Source organism: Rhinolophus sinicus, linkage group LG05 (assembly GCF_036562045.2).
Source record: "Rhinolophus sinicus isolate RSC01 linkage group LG05, ASM3656204v1, whole genome shotgun sequence".
Taxonomy (NCBI): domain Eukaryota; kingdom Metazoa; phylum Chordata; class Mammalia; order Chiroptera; family Rhinolophidae; genus Rhinolophus; species Rhinolophus sinicus.
The window spans coordinates 72,822,995-72,840,023 of NC_133755.1; the positions used below are offsets into that span (position 1 = coordinate 72,822,995).

Sequence of the window (17,029 nt, forward strand, 5' to 3'; positions counted from 1 at the left end):
ATGTTAAAGACGTAGATTTAAGATCAGTTCAGACAACTTCTATAGAAAAAGAACATGTGTGTTTCTCACACCAACAGAAAACCTGGCCAAATGGCCATTGTAGCAGACACGTCAAGCAAAGTGTGTTAAAAAAGTTACTCTCCATTCAAGAAAACTGGTGATCAAAGCGTGTCAACCTCAGGGCTTATGAGGGGACATCATTAAAGTGGCAAAGCCCAGCATGAACTTCTCTTTATCCTTGAATAAAATAAGAATGTAGCTGTATTTGCCCTAAGGTGCGTTATAATGTCCATCTGTGGTAGTGCTTACAATTCAAAATTTCATATGACAACTTTTAATAAATTATGGAAAATGTGACTTTCTGAATGATCTGAAGGAGAATTTAAACACTCTTTTGTACTATTTTGAATATGCACGTGGAAATGTGATTCATTTCTTTGTTTGAGAATTAGTTTCCAAGATATAGGTACCAAAGGTCCTAAGCAGGTAGAACAATCAAATTAGTTTCTAGTAGTAGGTCATTTTTAAAATTCTGCCTGTAATCACAGCCTTAGTGTTGCCATGCAAATTTCCTAGAGGCTGGGCTAGAGAGGCAACACACAGCGGCAGAAGGGTGGGAATGGAGAAATGTAGTTCAAATGGGCAGAGAACGTCCACTTGGAATTTAAACCTTAGTATGGCCAGGTAATAATGTTAGATTCACCATGGCACAGAAGAGAAAGCCACACCAGACAAACTGTGCATATAATATTGCCAGTTCTCTTTCCAGGGGAAAACTGGGAAGAGCTCAGCCATAGCAGTCACTTACACCATCCCCGACAAAGCACACATGGACGTATGATTAGGGAGTGCTTTTTCATCGGTGCCTGGGGACAAGTGATTTCCCCGATGTGCCACTTATGAGTCCCGGATGAGATTTATATCATGCAGCTAATGATGTGATATAGCAGATACCATGTTGTTTAAGCTATGTCATTATAATATTTCAGATGTATTAGAGAAAAAAAATGTGTATTTTTCATTTTTTTTATGTCCTATTGCTTAGCCAAACATTTCTTCCTATTAGACTCTATGGTCATTTTAAAGAAAGAATGATCCAAGGCTGTGACATTGAGGATGTCCTCCATCTCTCTAACCTGGATTTTTAACTAATATGTTGCTAATGGGGGCCCAGTACACATACAACGATTTCTGTAGCATTTTGCTAGCAGAGGATTTACTGTTGCTTTGAGATTTAATCCTTGCACAATGTTCCCTTAATTGGCAGCAGCAGGTTTGCTGTGACAGAAGTTGCAGAGAAGGCTTTGGGATTATTAAATTTTGAAGCCTAATCATGAGTTGAGGCGGGTCCCACTCCTTTCTGTGGTTACTGTGCACGAGGGGCCACATAGTCTTACCTAATGAGAACTCCTCATTCTTTGCGTCCTGATATTTATTCCTTCCACGATGCTCAGAGAGCTTCACAAACCGTTCTTTCTACCCCTCAGCCTACTAGGCAGAGAAGACAAAATGTGTCCCAGGGTCCTGGCCCAGCGGCAGCCCCCTCTACGCAAATTGGCTTTCCCTTTACTTTCCTTGTGTCCACAGACTTCCTTTTGTCCTTCTCCCTCCCTTTCATGTCTGTCGTCTCCCCACAGGGGGAAAAAGGACTGCATGTCTTCAGCTGGGAATTAGGCATTTCTGTATAATAAAGTCTGTACGTCTGATACTCTGAATCCTGACATGAAGTTCATGGGTTTCCTTTGAGCTCCAGTTCCACGGCTCCTCAACTCTGCTGCACCGAGACAACTGAGGGTCATCTGGTGTGAAAGGTACTGGTCCTCAACGCCGATCCTTGAGGCCAGAGGTTTCTAGTTCCTCCCCAACAACCAATGCTTCCTGTCCCTTGTTTCACCTAGTGCAACTCTACACACACCTCACCTTTTGACTTTGTGTTTTGGAAATGGCCTCTGAAGCAAATGCTGAAGTAAGAAGCCTCCACTTTCCATTCTTTAGTAATCCCCCAGAATAAGCCCCCAGAGCTGTTGCACGGCAACCAGGAAAAGACGATTTCCACCAGAATCAGAAAGATTGGGCATTACTGCTTTTTAAATTAGCTACTACAGTCTTCTGGTGGCATAAGGATTTGTTTGGTCTTTGTCCTGGGTTCCTAGCATGGAGTTTCTAAACCCCTTGGGATTTCCTGAGTGATAGGAGTGTCTTTGTTATGTTAATGAAGTGAGTCCTAGTGGGTCCCTAGGTAGCTTCAGGATGGAGGCTAGTCACCGGAATGATTAGATGTGGGGGCTTTGGGCTAGCCTGACTTCTGGGGAGAGGCGGGGTACTGGAGATTGAATTCAGTTACACGGCCAGTGATTCAGTCAGTCATGCCTGTGTAACGGAACCCCGATGAAAACTGTGGATGCCAAGATTCTGTGGAGCTTCCTGGTTGGTGAACACATCGATGGCCTGAAACCTCAGGGCATGGATATGAACTCTGCATTTGGGACCCTTCCCCCCCCACACACACACACACACACCTCCAACCTCATCTATCTCTTACAAAGAAACTGTAATCATCAGTAACGTGCTTTCCTGGGTTCTGTTAGTCTAGCAACTTATCGAACCTGAGGGGTAGTGTGAGAACCTCCCAAATGGTGAGAAATGCAGGTGGCCTGGGGATACCAATTAAGGCTGGTGTTGGGAGTGGGGCAGTCTTGGGGGACTGTGCTAATTCCAGTGACAACAAGGGTCAGAATTATATTGCAGTGTGCTCGATTGGGGTGGAAGCAGAATAACTATTATGAAGGTCACTTCTCTGATTTCTCATAGAAATGTCGAAATACTGGAAAGAGTTCTAGATCTTCAGGTTGGGCATTACAGTTTGAAGCACTCTCTCCCTAGTGGATAGGCTTAGAAAGACTACTTAGCAGACGCTACTCAAAGTGTGACCCCAGACGGTGCAGGCCTGCAAACTGCATTACCAGTTCTTGACTGAGATATGTTTCAGAATTGATGGTAAGTATTTAGAAACGTTTACAGCCATTAGCTATTGCCAAGACATTCAGGAATGGAAATACAAAAGTATCAGATTGTGACAATTTGTGGGAAAAAAAAAGTGATCCTTCACCACAGATGGTTCCACAAGTTCCACAAGTCTGGAGCAGCTTTAGAAAATGCAGCTTCAGTTGGGGTGATCAGATGGAATCAGAAATTAGTGTTAAAAGTGTGAACCCCAGAGTCAAGCAGATGGGTCTGTACACAGTAGTTGCTACTTGCTGTCTCTGTGGCTTCGGACAAGTTACTTAACTTCTCTGGGTTTCAGTTTCCTCATCTAAAAAATGGACATAGCAGTATTTCCTACCTTAGTAGGTTTTGGGAAGAGCAAATAAGATAATCCAGGAAAAAAAGTGCTAAGCACGGGGTGTTGCACATGGAAAGTTAACTGCTAGTATTTCTTCCATGTTCATTTCTTGGCATGAGTGTCTCTAGCTTGGTGAAAGCATGTGCTATATATGTGTGTGATTTATGATTGATTATGACATCTACAGCCTTGCTTTCATGTGAACACAAGGTAAAGCAAACACTTTTGGAAAAGGCACACTCTGTGTATTGAAATGAAAGTTGCTTTCCATATAATCCCTGTGAGCGGCTCTCCTTTATCTCAAGGATGCCGCAGTTGTTGGAAGCACTTTGGGCACTTCTCATTTGGCATCACTACTAGAGCCTGTTCCAAGGATCTGTTCTCAATATTTACCAAATCACCTCCAAAGTCAGTGACTTAGAACAGCAATCTATCATTGTCACTCATGGTTCTGTGGGCTGACTGGCTTGGCTGGGTTCTTAATGTGGGGTCTTCCATTGGGTGTAGTCAGAGGTTGGCCGGGGCTGGAATCATCGGAAAGCTCACCTGGGCTGCCTGTCACTCTTCATGTTTGGTGCTGGGACAGAGATGGCTGGAACAGCTCAGGGCCGACTGGGCATCTCAGTCCATGTGGCCTTTGCACATGGCTAGTTTGGGCTTCCTCACTGCATGGTGGAGTCAGGTTACAGAGAAGTCTTTCTTGGTGGCTAGCTTCCCCCAGAGTGAGCTAAGAGGCAGGAAGTGGAATCGGCTAGACCTGGACCTGATAACTGACCAAAGTAGTCACGTGCCCCCCACTCCACTTACTCAAGGGGAGGATACAGAGACCCCATCTCTCCATACAAAGAGGGTCAAAGAATCTGTGTCCATCTTTAACTGTCTACAGTTCCACAAGGTACAGGTGGTTTTCTTATTCTGGCATGGCTACATTGACATAGGTGTCGCTCACTTTGATTTCAGTTCTTATCTGAGTTTAAAACCCCAACGCTGTGTTGCATTATGGCCATGCCTCATGTGCCTCGGTGGTGTAGCAGCCAGTAGCCTACACTCAAGAAGGATTAGATGATTCCTGATTTCCCCATGAGCTCCTCCATCAGACCCTTTCTGAGTGTCTGACCCCTACTGATGACCTCCTCCTGCCGCTCCTCCCTGCCCCTGCCTTACCTGCTACAAAATTGTCTCCTGAAAGCCCATGCAAGCAACACATCATGCCTTTGTTCAGAGAACTTCCTCCCTCCCATTTCTCATACAGCCCAGACATCCACGTAGGCCCTGGAGGGCCCCCACCGCTGAAAGGGCATAGCTTTCCAGTTGTTTTCCCCAAATGGTCTCCCTGCTTCTTCCAACAGCATCACTTGAACACACATCCACGCATGCCTGTGGACCCCAACATGCACAACACAGGGTCACCTCATTCTTTCAATTCATATTTATTCAGAGTCTGCCTGTGCTGGGTGCTTTGCTCAGCTATACTAAAGTTCCAGCAAGCTCAATTATTATTCCACAAACGTGCTTTGTGTTTTTGCCTTTCTGGGGTTTGGCTTACATACCTAAAGTTTAGGTGCATTGCTTATTAATGTTTTATTGTTTCCCTTAGTACTAATCATTGTGCTACCCAAGTATCAATATAGCAATAAACATGGGTTGGCATACTGTATGGAGGAGAGTTTCCTTCTCTCTTACATTCTATCTCATAGGTACTTTTCATGTCTGCTGCCTTTGTCACCCTTTCTCTGTTGGAGGTTCATCGAGAATCAGCAAGCTCTCTCCTTATCTCCTCCCTTATTTAAAATTTTAACATACTTTCCTCTCATTCCCTCAGAGATTCCTGGAGGGTGAAGTAATTTGGGGCACTGCTGAAGTCCACAGACTCACTGGCATAACATCCCCCTGCAGCTACAGTCACTGAAGTATTGCTTATTCAGGACCACCATAGGTGGGCTTCTGGTGTGTTCCAGGCAGCCTCCCAGGCCTAGGGGAAACCAAAAGAATCCGATATGATTGTCACCCCTTAGAAATACACAGCAGTGCATTTTGGTCGCCTCATAATCAGCTAAAAGATGGCAAAGTCTGCTTAATTTTCCTGCTTTGCTTTACCACACTGGAATTCTATAAACCCAATTTCAGGGAGAGGTTGTTGGGATGGGCCCAATTAAGCAACTGTCAAGGTGGGGAAGCAGACTTGTCACTGCATGACCCGCAGAGTGTTTACAAATATACACCCACTTCGACTCCTCTCTCCCAAGACTCTCAGCTGCCAGGGTGGAGCCCCCTTTCAGAAGTCGAGGGTCAGGGGAGCTATGACACCTGAATTTAGCCAAAGCTCCCAACTGATCCTGGTTTCTGATGACCCTCCTAACCCTTCCTTACAGAAACACTGCAGATAAACTGTCCCCAGAGATGTCTGAGCAGGTATTCCACTTGGCTAACTGTAGACCTGGATGTTTTTCAGGTTCATTCCACCCCCCACTGCTTCAGGACACAGGGTGCTCGCGGACCACTGAGACCTGCCATGAAACCACACTTGAAGCAATGGAGACAACGAATGCTTTGCGGGATATTTGCTTGGGGGCTCCTCTTCGTGGTGATTTTCGTTTACTTCACCGACAGCAACCCTGCTGAGCCTGCGCCCAGCTCCTTCTCCTTCCTGGAGACTAGGAGGCTCTTGCCCATGCAGGGGAAGCAGAGGGCCATCATGGGCGCCATGCAGGAGCCTTCCTTGCCCGAAAGGGTGAATGCAAATAAAGGACTGCTCGATGGACACCTGTCTGGCCCCTTCCTCAGCGGGCCGCGCGACCTGCAGAAATGGGCCCAGGTGCAAGATGGGTTTGAAAATGAAGAAGAGTTCTTTTCATCCCAGATCGGGAGAAAATCTCAGAGCGCCTTCTACCCGGAGGACGACGACTACTTTTTTGCTGCTGGTCAGCCAGGTTCTCACAGCCGCACTCAGGGCACGTTGGGGTCTCTTTCCCGCGGGGACCCAGGCCGGTGGGAGGGAGTGTCGCCAGCTCACCAGGCCCAGAGAAGACCGGTGAAGAAAAGGCCCCGGCACCAGGGAAGGAGCCACGTGTTGGAGGAGGACGAGGAAGGGGACAGGCTGTATTCCTCCATGTCCAGGGCCTTCCTGCACCGGCTCTGGAAGGGAAACGTCTCCTCCAAGATGCTCAACCCACGCCTGCAGAAAGCCATGAAGGACTATCTGAGCGCCAACAAGCACGGCGTGCGCTTCCGTGGGAAGCGCGCGGCGGGGCGGAGCCGGGCAGCCCTACTGTGCGCGCTGCAGCGCCGGGTGCGCGTGCGCACACTCGACGGCACCGAGCCGCCCTTCTCGGCGCTTGGCTGGCGGGCGCTGGTCCCAGCGGTGCCGCTCAGCCAGCTGCACCCGCGCGGCCTGCGCAGCTGCGCTGTCGTCATGTCTGCGGGCGCCATCCTCAACTCCTCCTTGGGGGAGGAGATAGGTGGGTGTCATCTTGGGGTCTCTGGTCACAGTCCCGGCCTCGGTGCGTAGTTGCGGGCTGGCTCTTTTTCCACCTGCCTTTGGATCCCACTGGCAGGCTGATTGGGGCCAGCACTGGATGTTTCGGACGTTAGCTGGAGAGTTCTTTTCCCTCGCTGGGACAGAGGAGCCTGTTTGGGACCCGGACAGAGGAATTCTGTGATGCAATTTTAGACCCCAGGCGTTCTCCACATAGCTGGGTTCCAGGGGGAGTCGAAGGCCCGCGCCCCGCCCTTTGTAGCCTCAGTGCTCTCTCACTGCTGCTGGCTCAGGCTTCATCTCCCTTAGAAACTATGTTCTGACTCGGTGGGCTCCCAGCCTGACCCACAAAAGTTTGATAAACCCATAATGTGGTAGAATTATGGGAGAGAGAACAGGAGGATGAGAAAGGAAAGCAGAACTCACGCCGGAGCAAAGACAGGGGTGTCAGCTCCAAAGAGAAGTATGCGTGATGATGATTATAGATAGTTCAGGGGCTAAATCGACGTGGGCTTTGCGGAGAGCCCGACTGCTGTCGAAAATAGTATTCCTGTCGCAACTGTGAGTTCTGACCTCCTCCCGTTGGCACAAATCCAACGTTTGGGTCTTGACCAGTGCACCTAGCAGGGACTATTCTTTAAGACGGTAAATTGCACAACCACACCCAGAGCTCCCATCTTCCCTTCCGAACTCTGTCAAGAGCCCTGGGGCACATCTGTTTCATAGTTCCTGTATTAGGCCTCTCCAGAGAAACAGACAGATGGGATGTTACTGTGTTTCCCCGAACATAAGACCGTGTCTTATATTAAGTTTTGCTCCAAAACACACATTAGGGCTTATTATGTTCAGGGGACGTCCTGCTGAAAAATCATGCTAGGGCTTGTTTTCCAGTTAGGTCTTATTTTCGGAGAAACACGGTATATGTAGAGAGAAAGAGATTTATTTTAAGGACTTGCTCCTGTGACTGTGAAGACTGGCAATTCTGAAATTTGTAGGGCTACCAGGTAGGCTGGAAATTCAGGTAAGAGTTGCTATCCGGAACCTGAAATCTGCAGGACAGGATGGCAGGTGGAAAACTCAGGCAGAGTTTCTCTGTTGCAGTCTAGATACAGAATTCCTTCTTCCTCAGGAAACTTCAGTCTTTGCTTTAAGGCCTCAGACTTCCCTCTATGCCCAGGCTAATTCTATTGCTGCACCAGTGAGCAAGCAGCTTGGCCCTTTAGGCACATTAATTCATTTAACAAATAGGTATTTAGGACCTACTGTGTGCCAGTTTCTGTACTAGGTGCCACAGGAACGGATGTGAATTAGATACAGCCTTGGCCTCAAGTCCAGATGTAAAGCTACCAGGTCTAATGCATTCTTACAATAGACAGTGTTATTCATCACAATCTGGAAGTGACATTCAGGGGCCACCGCCCACTTGTTAGAAAGGAATAACCCTTGTTTCCTGGATCCATTGGTCGTTCTAGGTCCTTGAGGAGAGCCATGCAGAAATGCGGGTGGTGCCATTGTGACCAGGCTCCACAACCCTGACCTTATCTCAGATGGTGGGCATGAGGCTCAATGTGAAATTTTTGATAAGTTAAGAAAACAAGACACAAATCTGGGCTTAAGGTCTTGGGTCCCAGTGTCCCCATGCTGACATTACAACAGGCTCATAATAACATTGTCCATGTGTCACATAAATGTGTAGCCAAAGCCAGAGCAGAGCAGCCTGCAATTGATTAAGCAAGAGTGATTGTGTAGAGGTCCCTGGAGGGAGGTAATGCCACAGTTCTTTCTTGTTTCCAAGGACCATTATTAACAATGGAAGAAGGAATTTCAGTGTTATGCTCTACAGCAGGCAGGAACTTGCTTCTGGTTTTGTTTTGCTTTGTTTTAAACACCTCTGCATCACAGTTGCGTGTTTGGGTTGCTCTCGTGATATCCCTCGCTCTTTATTCTGGCATCAATTACTCTGACCAGAGTCTCATAAACTCGACTCTATTCAGAATTTGGATTAGAGTGTGAAAGACACCGGGAATTGCATGTTTCTGGGGAATCTGAAATATCAGTTATATCTTTGTTAATTTTTAGTATCTAAATTTATATGCGCTTATATGAAGCTTCATGATTAGAACTGTAGAATCGTAAGTAAAAACTACTGTTTTTTAAATAATTATCTTTAGTGTTTTGCATATGTTCCTTTGCATCCAGTTATGAGAACATATCATCATAGCATAATACAATTTGTGAAAACAAAAAAGTCTTTCATTTTTATAAGCTGGTCTCTCATAGCATCAGCACTTGTGGCAGTTGAGGTGCCGATGTTTGTCTTCCCTAATCATCTGAATGTATAATGCTTATTGATACATGGCTGTTAACAGCTCTCTTAATAAAAACAAATTCATGTAGCAGATTCCTCCAGCAACTTGGAATATAGGCCATGCTGTACTATTTAGCTAAATTTATCTTAGCCTCTACATACCTAACTGCTTGTGAGTTGACTACATGAATATCAGAAGACCCACAAAAGGTCATGGTCTTTTGAAAAACTGAGGGCAGAGCTAAAAAAGTACCTGGGCTAGCTCCATGTCAGCCCTGCCAGGAGGTCCTCAGGGCTGCACTGTCCATGAATGCTGGGCAACTCCCCATCCTCTGAGAGGAAGCCCCAGCTGGCCTCGGGTGCTTCGCTTTTTGGCTGCCCTCTAGCTCCCCCTGCTGGTTCCCTTGGCAGTACAGCCCTGTTTCCCAGTTTGACTGAGTCATGCCATGTAATTGTTTTTAAGAACATTGTAGCACTTGTAAGCACCTCCACTTTGAATGTTATTGAAAAGCAAACTGAACTGTTTTGGAAGCGTGGAACATTCTGGCCTAGCATCAGTGAGATGTTTTCTTCCACCTATACGTATAAATGATAGTAATTTGGTAGCAAGATCACCGCCAGCAGTCCTGTGGAAACACTGCAATGTCTATACTGAACTAACAACAGTGGCTTTGATATGGGAGATCAGAATCTGTGTACTTGAAATTCAAATTCTGGGAAGTGTGTGGGAAATGGAGGGGGGTATGTAGGGAGCGGGGCATATAGTGTTTGCTGGTGAGAGCTTGGGATATGACAGATCCTGGTACCTAAAAAAAGTGAGAAAGTAGATCAGACAGTCAGTCAACAAACATTGGCTATTTATTGATTCCTACTTCACCGAGGCCTGAGGCCATGCTAGCTACTAGTGACCTAAAGAGAACAGGCGATGATAATCCTGTGATTAGAAGTACAAAGAGAGATGTAAACTGACAGACAACTGAATCCTAACCCAAGGTGTGGCCTGGTGCCACGGCAGAGAGAGGACGTTAGCAAAGACTGCTCAGAAGAGGGGCCTCCAGGCCAGAGGCCGGCATAGATAGCAGAGAGATGCGACACAGCATGGTGTGTGGTGTGCGGTGATGCGTGCTACTGGGAGCGCCAGTGGCCTGGAGGGGAGAGGACAGAAAGTTGGACAGGCAGGCAGGGGTCAGCTCCCAGATGTTCTTATGCATCATTCTTCAGAAATTAGACTCACTTAATAATTACATTCATAGGTACCACTTAATAGGACATTTACAGCAGACAAGGTCCAGTTCTAAAATGCTTTTATGTGGTAACTGCTGGAAGCCTTGCAACCCTAAGTGATATGATTATTCCACTTTTATGGATAAGAAGATGGAGGCACCTTAGAGGCCCAGTGGGCAGAGCCTGGATTCCATCAAACCCCAGTGTGAGTCCAGAAACTCCAGCTCCGACCCCTGGCCCACGGTGAGAGGCATTGCAGTCTTTGAAACACAGGAGTGGTGGGTCAGCTTTTTATTTTAGAGAGATTGCTCTAGAGCCTAGATTTGAGGGCATGAGGGAAGTAAATCCCATTGCAGGAGTCCTGTGAGGGGTGAGACAGATCCGGGCAGTGGTCAGGAAAGATGAATTCCCTAAGGACTGGAGGCCTTTTCTCCCAGACTTACAGACCTTATTTTCTGCATGAGCGTGGAAAGGAGAATGTGGAATGCAGTGCCCAGGGCAGGGCAGTGACTTTATGCTTGTGCACCTCCTGGCTGGCTGCTCCTTGAAGGGTTTTAATCTTTCTTCAGTGAATGCACTTAGCCTGGCTCTGTTCTCAAGGTCAAAGTGAACTGGCTCTAGCCTGCAAATGCCTTCTCCAGAAATGATGCTTTACTTTATTCCCCTGGTGCTTGCTGTCCGATCCATTTCTTTTCTAAATAGGGATGGACAGCTTAGTTTTTAAGGCGTGTTATCAAGAAGATGCATACACCGCCAGACACACATTTACAAAACTTGTCTGAGTGATGGACACTCTGAGCTCGTCCTCCCCCACATGCTTCCTCTCATCCCGATCCACTTTATCTCATGATGGCTTTTAAGGAGCTTTATTCTCCGTGCCCACCCCCAGCAGCCTGGGCAGCCTCCGGCTCTGGCTCTGCCTCCTGCATGTAACGGGCCTTTAACTCTTCAGACTCATACGGCTTCCTAAGGAGTTAAGCTGGATTACACTCCTGTGCCGTGGGCCTCATGAGATCGTTTGGAAGCTTCAAACACCCCTCAGTGTAGAACACTGGCATTTAAAAAGCTGGGGCAGACAACAAAGAAACAAAAACTCATAGACCCAGACAGTAGTTCAGTGGTTACCAGAGGGTAAGGGGGGAGGGGGGGAGGGTGGTAGATGAGGGTGAACGGGATCCAATATATGGTGATGGAAGGAGAACTGACTCTGGGTGATGAGCATAAAATGTGATATATAGATGATGTAATACAGAATTGTACGCTGGAAACCTATGCAATTTTACTAACTAGTGTCACCCCAATAAATTTCATAAAAAATAAAAAATTGGGACATTTTCAGGTGCTATATGATGAATTTGGAATTGCTGCCTAATTAATTTGAAATGCTTGGGATCCTTGAGTTGTTCACCTTACCTTTAGACAGGGTTGTGTCTGGGGTCGTGTGGTTTAGGGGAGATGGTCGTTAGGCGTGCTAGCCCCCTGCTTCCGGTCCTGGTGTTGTCCTGACTACCTCTGACTGCCTGGAGTTCACCTCGCTGCCTGGAGTCTCCTCCCTCAGTCTTGTCAGAGGGTCACCTTAGGTCAGGGGTTAACACAGTGTGGTCTGCTTACGCATGGGGAGTTCAAGACCCTTTCAGGGGCTCATGAGGTGAAAACTTTTTATAATAATGCTCAGAGGGTTTTTGTTGTTTTTTAATTGTTGGCATTTGCACTGATGATGCAAAAGCATTGATTGATAAAACTGTTTCTTAGCACAAATTCAAAGCAGTGGGGACCCAACTCTCCGAATCATGATAATTTTCATCACCAAGCATAGCAGTAATAGGAGAAGGTGCCAGTTGCACTCATGGATGTCCCTGATGAAGCATAAAAATTGTTGGTTTCATTAAATCTCAATCCTGAGTAATCACGTGTTTAAGACAAAGTGGGAAATGACCTGAAAAGCATGTGAGCCTACCAACATACAGTGGAAAAGAACTTGTGTGATTGAATTGAGCAGAGTACAACTCATCATGAAACACAAATTTTACTTGAAACAAATGACTGGCAGACATACTTTTTTCAGACTTGCATATGTGGCAGGTATTCTCTCTAAAAAAGGAATTAAGTGAGCCTGTCACTTTTAGGAACATAACTGACAGTATTTCTTGCTGGTGATAAAATTCAAGCTTCCCCTACTTGAAAACTAATGCGAACCATGGTGATATTAACTAGGGTGGTCTTTTTTTTTTTTATATCATTGCACAATATTACAAAAAAATGCATGGTTGAATCAACAACTTTAAGAGTAAGATAAACTAACATGTTTCAATATAACAGAGCATGAAAAGTTCATTGATACTGTGTCACATTCCTCATTACAACTAACTTTTAAGAAACTAGCACTTGTCAAGTTTTGATGAAGTATCACAGAAGACTTTTTCCAGTAATCTGGAAAGACATAAAATATCCTTCCATTTTCAGTGACACATTTGAGTCTTCATACACTTCAACAAAAGCAATACATTGCAGCAGAGTGAATTCAGAAACAGCAAGGAGAAACCAACTGTCTTCTTAGAAGTCAAACATTAATGAGATTTGCAAACATTTAAAACAGTGCCAGTCTTCTCACTATTTTTGTCATTGAAAATATAGTTTTTTTTGTTGAAAATAAGTTATTTTAAGTTAATAACTGTTTAATTTGTTCTATTTTTTACTTTCTAATGTGGTATATATTGATACATATAGTCCAAATAAACAAAATGTCTTTGGGTGGTCATACATTTTCAAGAGTGTAAAAGTGTTTTGAGCCCAAAAAGTAAGAATCTAGAGATGACAAACTTCTTTTTTTTGAGGAGCCAGATAGTGAATGTTTTATGCTTTGTGAGCCATAGGGTCTCTCATCACTCAACTCAGCCGTTACAGACAACAGGTGAACAAATGAGTGTGTGTGTTGCAGTACAACTTTATTTACTAAAACACGTGGCAGGTCATAGCTTGCCTCCTATAGCAGAAATTTCCCTAAAAGATTGTTGTAGGATTTTTTTTATGACATTGCCATAGCTTTATTCATTCTTTGTGTTCCAAATGTTTATTAATTTTGGTGCTCAAAACTGGAATCTGAATTCTTCTGAGTTTGGTGCTCGTCAAGAGAGGCACCTTTTGTAATGTAGTTTTAATGGTGGCATGCACAGAGGGTCTGCTACTCAGGGAGTAGAGAGATCTTTCCCATAGAGACTGCTCAGGAGGACAGAGCAGGACTTGAGTAAAGAAACTGAGCTGCTTTTGGGATTCGAGTGGGGTACAGTCGTGGGAAATATGGCATGCATCCACAAGGCTCTTTGGCAAATCAGAAATACATAATCTCTCACTCTCACAAATAGGCATTGTCATTGCTCCAAGTTAAACTTGAAATGCACATGGAATTTTTGAAGCTAAACATAACCCATAGAAACTCCCTTATTGCTGATTAACTCTGGTTTTAGTCTAGTCTCTGGGAAATGCATTAGCTGGCGCAGGAAATTTCAAGACATACGAATGCATGTAGACTGATTTGTGCAAAGGGGACATTGTCCTCATTTTCATCCCTTAGTTGGGTGAGCCTCTCACTCTTGTCTCCCATGATATGGGAGCCTTGTTTTCACTCAGGACCTTGGAGAACTTGGGAAAGTCTGACTGTCAAGTCAAATGAAGAGAGATATAGACTTATATTGTGGTGGAAGCTTGGTGGACCAAGGTGCCCTTATGGAATGTAAATAGCCTTGGGAGCTGGTACCATCGGTGGGCTCTCCCTGCCTCCAGGGCTGAGGCAACAAGTCAGGCCTTTACTGGAATTTAAGGATGCTCTCACATGGGTCTCCTTGGCATCGTCAGCAGTATGTAAAGATGCACACAAATCAGGGCTGGTTTTCTTTCTAAGCACAGACAGACCAGCACCCAAAAGTGATAAAGTTGCATTGAAGGCTGTGGCTCTTCCTGTGTGAGAGACGCACTTGATGTTGGTGCAGACAGCAGCATTGGAGGTACAGGAGCAGCCTCCGTGCTCTATGAGCAGTGAGAAGCTGCAGCTGAGAAGACTGTTTATGGCATCCTTACCTGTCCCCATAGAGGACACCATCTTCAAAATGTTTTGGAATCTTTAGGACAATGGCGGCATAAAGCATATCACTTTTTAAAAATGTGAACACGTAACAAGTATCTAAACATAACGTTGATGATATAGGACCACTTATAATTGAATGGATTTGTATGTTTCCAGGATGATTTGGCCCTAGCCAGAATCTCATTCCAAACAGACAGTACACTGAAAAATATGCATATGGGTTTCCATTGTTGGTGTCTAATTAGCTTCAGGTACTGAAAGATTTACTGTAACCTATTTTCCTAAGTTATGTTGATTCTACAGAGGAAAAAAAAAGTGAGTTTGTCACTTATGTGCCCTTAGATTCTCATGATGCAGTTTTGAGATTTAACGCTGCTCCTACACGTGGCTATGAGAAAGATGTTGGCAATAAAACCACTGTACGCATCATTAATTCCCAGGTAAGACGGATGCAGTGTTTTCATGAATGTACACTTTATAGGTGAATAGATTAACTGGATAAGTGAAGAGAAATTACCCAGTTACCCATGATCACGATCTTATTTCTATGGGTTTTGTAATTATATAATAATAATAATGAGGAAAAATTCAGATAAATGGGAATTTATGTGTGACATGACTAGGAAAAAAATAAGTAAATAAGATCAAAAGGGAAAATCAGTACATATATGCTACATATATATGTATACATATATCAGACTTAGCATGCTGTATTTTGTGAACTTGGAAAAAGACACTTAAATTTAGAAGAAATCATGCCCATGAGAAGGCAGAGGATGGAGAGAAAAGCAAAGTTGCAAAATTCAAGGGTTTATAGGGTAGCTTGAAAACTTTAGTCTGTTACTTGAAATTTCTCTAAATGAAAATGAATTGTTGAAAATGAAAACATCTTTGTTCTTTGTGTTCTTAATAAGAATGCTTTCCAAATTTATAGTAGAATTATTCTCAGCACAAACCACAATTTCTAGAGTTTGAAACTATATAGAAAAATATGACGTGATGAGTGACTTATGGTAAGTTGCCCACAGAACAAAAGATTAGCTTTCTGCATGGTACCCTGAGCCAGGCAGCATGCAGCGAGGTGAGAAACAATTACTATATGTCCTTAATTTATAGATTTCATTGATTATAAGATTCACCATTCATTTAATAACAGCTTTTCAGAGTGGAGGAGATAAACCCCACCAAATTAAAGAAATGTCACCTGTAAGATACATTTTAACTTCAGTTACATTAAAATATGAACAAAGAAGTTGGATTTTAACTGAAAAATTGCACCTTAAAACTGAGGAAAATCAATACTTTATTTTCCCCAAAAAAACTGTAGTTAAAAAAAGAAAAAGTGATTGGCAGGTGGTGAGATTGAAGAACTCATCCAGGACCAGATAAGGCCACAGAAGGAGGATGGTCATCCCAGGGCTGACTCAGCTGGCCAGGTTCTCTGTGTCCCCTTTGTCCCGAGGATGGCACTCTGGAGACACCTTTGTAACTCACTTCGTCCATGCCTGTAATTGTTTTCCCAAATTACCTATGAAGGTGATGGAATAAGGGTGCTGAGTTAGCTAGAGAATAACATCTTTCAGGAGCCGATCATTACCACCACAGGTACGAATACAGTGCTGATGAAAACGTAAGAACTGGTGGACTTAAAAAAACAAATGAGTGAAATCCTCATTTCCCCCCCAAAATTATTTTAAGTACTTTATTTAGCATGCAATACCAGCCTGTCTCCCTCCCTGAGAGGAAAACATGAAGTCTGAGGAACTTTTTAAAGCCGAATCAGAGCAAGAAAAAAAAATTCATCTCTTTGAAATACGATTTTGAAGAAACAAACACTTGCTTTGAAATGATCTTTCTATGTATTTGCAGATTCTGACCAACCCCAACCATCACTTCATTGACAGTTCATTGTATAAAGACGTCATTTTGGTGGCCTGGGACCCTGCTCCTTATTCTGCAAATCTTAACCTGGTAAGTGTTTCTTTGGTGCCCCTACCTGGACCCAATGGTCAAAAGTACTTTTGGCTGAGTATTAATGGGAGCAAGTCAATGAATAAGCTTTGATAGAATGAAACTGATTGGGGTGGTACTTAAATACCCCTGCGTTCCTACCACTTTGATACCCCCGTCCAGTAACATACTTGGTGAACGTTGTCCATCTGGTGAAAAAAGGGCTATTGCTCTGGAGGATTTTTTTTTTAAATGTACAATGTCCAAATGTTCACAAATTCCTAGTTATGCTATCAGTTGGGCTGATTAAGCTCAGAATGTTTCCATTAAGATAGGGTTACATTATCTTCCAAAGATTTACAAGACCTTTTGAAATAAATTGGAAGTGCTTTGCAAGGGAATCTAAATTTGTGTATCAACAGCTTATTATTATTTAAATTGACTCTGTTAAGGGCTATTCCTAAACCTTTGGCTTTGACCTCTAAATCTTTTTAGTCTTGTTGACATTGCCTAACCAGATTATTACTAGCCTTCACAATATAAGCAAGTTATGTCCATGACCTTGTGGCAAGTCATTGCCTATGTAAACAAGCAGCTAGTTGCTTTTGGTGAAACCTTCGAGGAAAACACTGTACGTGTTTTTGAAAG

At 44.2% G+C, this 17,029-nt stretch overlaps 1 protein-coding gene across 5 annotated transcripts in view; it reads left to right on the top strand.

Annotated features, from left to right (window-relative positions):
- ST6GAL2 (ST6 beta-galactoside alpha-2,6-sialyltransferase 2) overlaps nucleotides 1-17,029 on the top strand; it is a 102,642-nt gene that overhangs the window by 34,031 nt on the left and 51,582 nt on the right. For all 5 annotated transcript variants that reach the window (XM_019751699.2, XM_074332481.1, XM_019751698.2 and 2 more), the window contains 3 exons: nucleotides 5,796-6,801; nucleotides 14,774-14,871; nucleotides 16,301-16,402. In XM_019751699.2, the coding sequence (XP_019607258.2) occupies nucleotides 5,856-6,801; nucleotides 14,774-14,871; nucleotides 16,301-16,402 (1,146 nt within the window). In that variant the 5' untranslated portion in view covers nucleotides 5,796-5,855. The remainder of the gene's footprint in view (nucleotides 1-5,795; nucleotides 6,802-14,773; nucleotides 14,872-16,300; nucleotides 16,403-17,029) is intronic.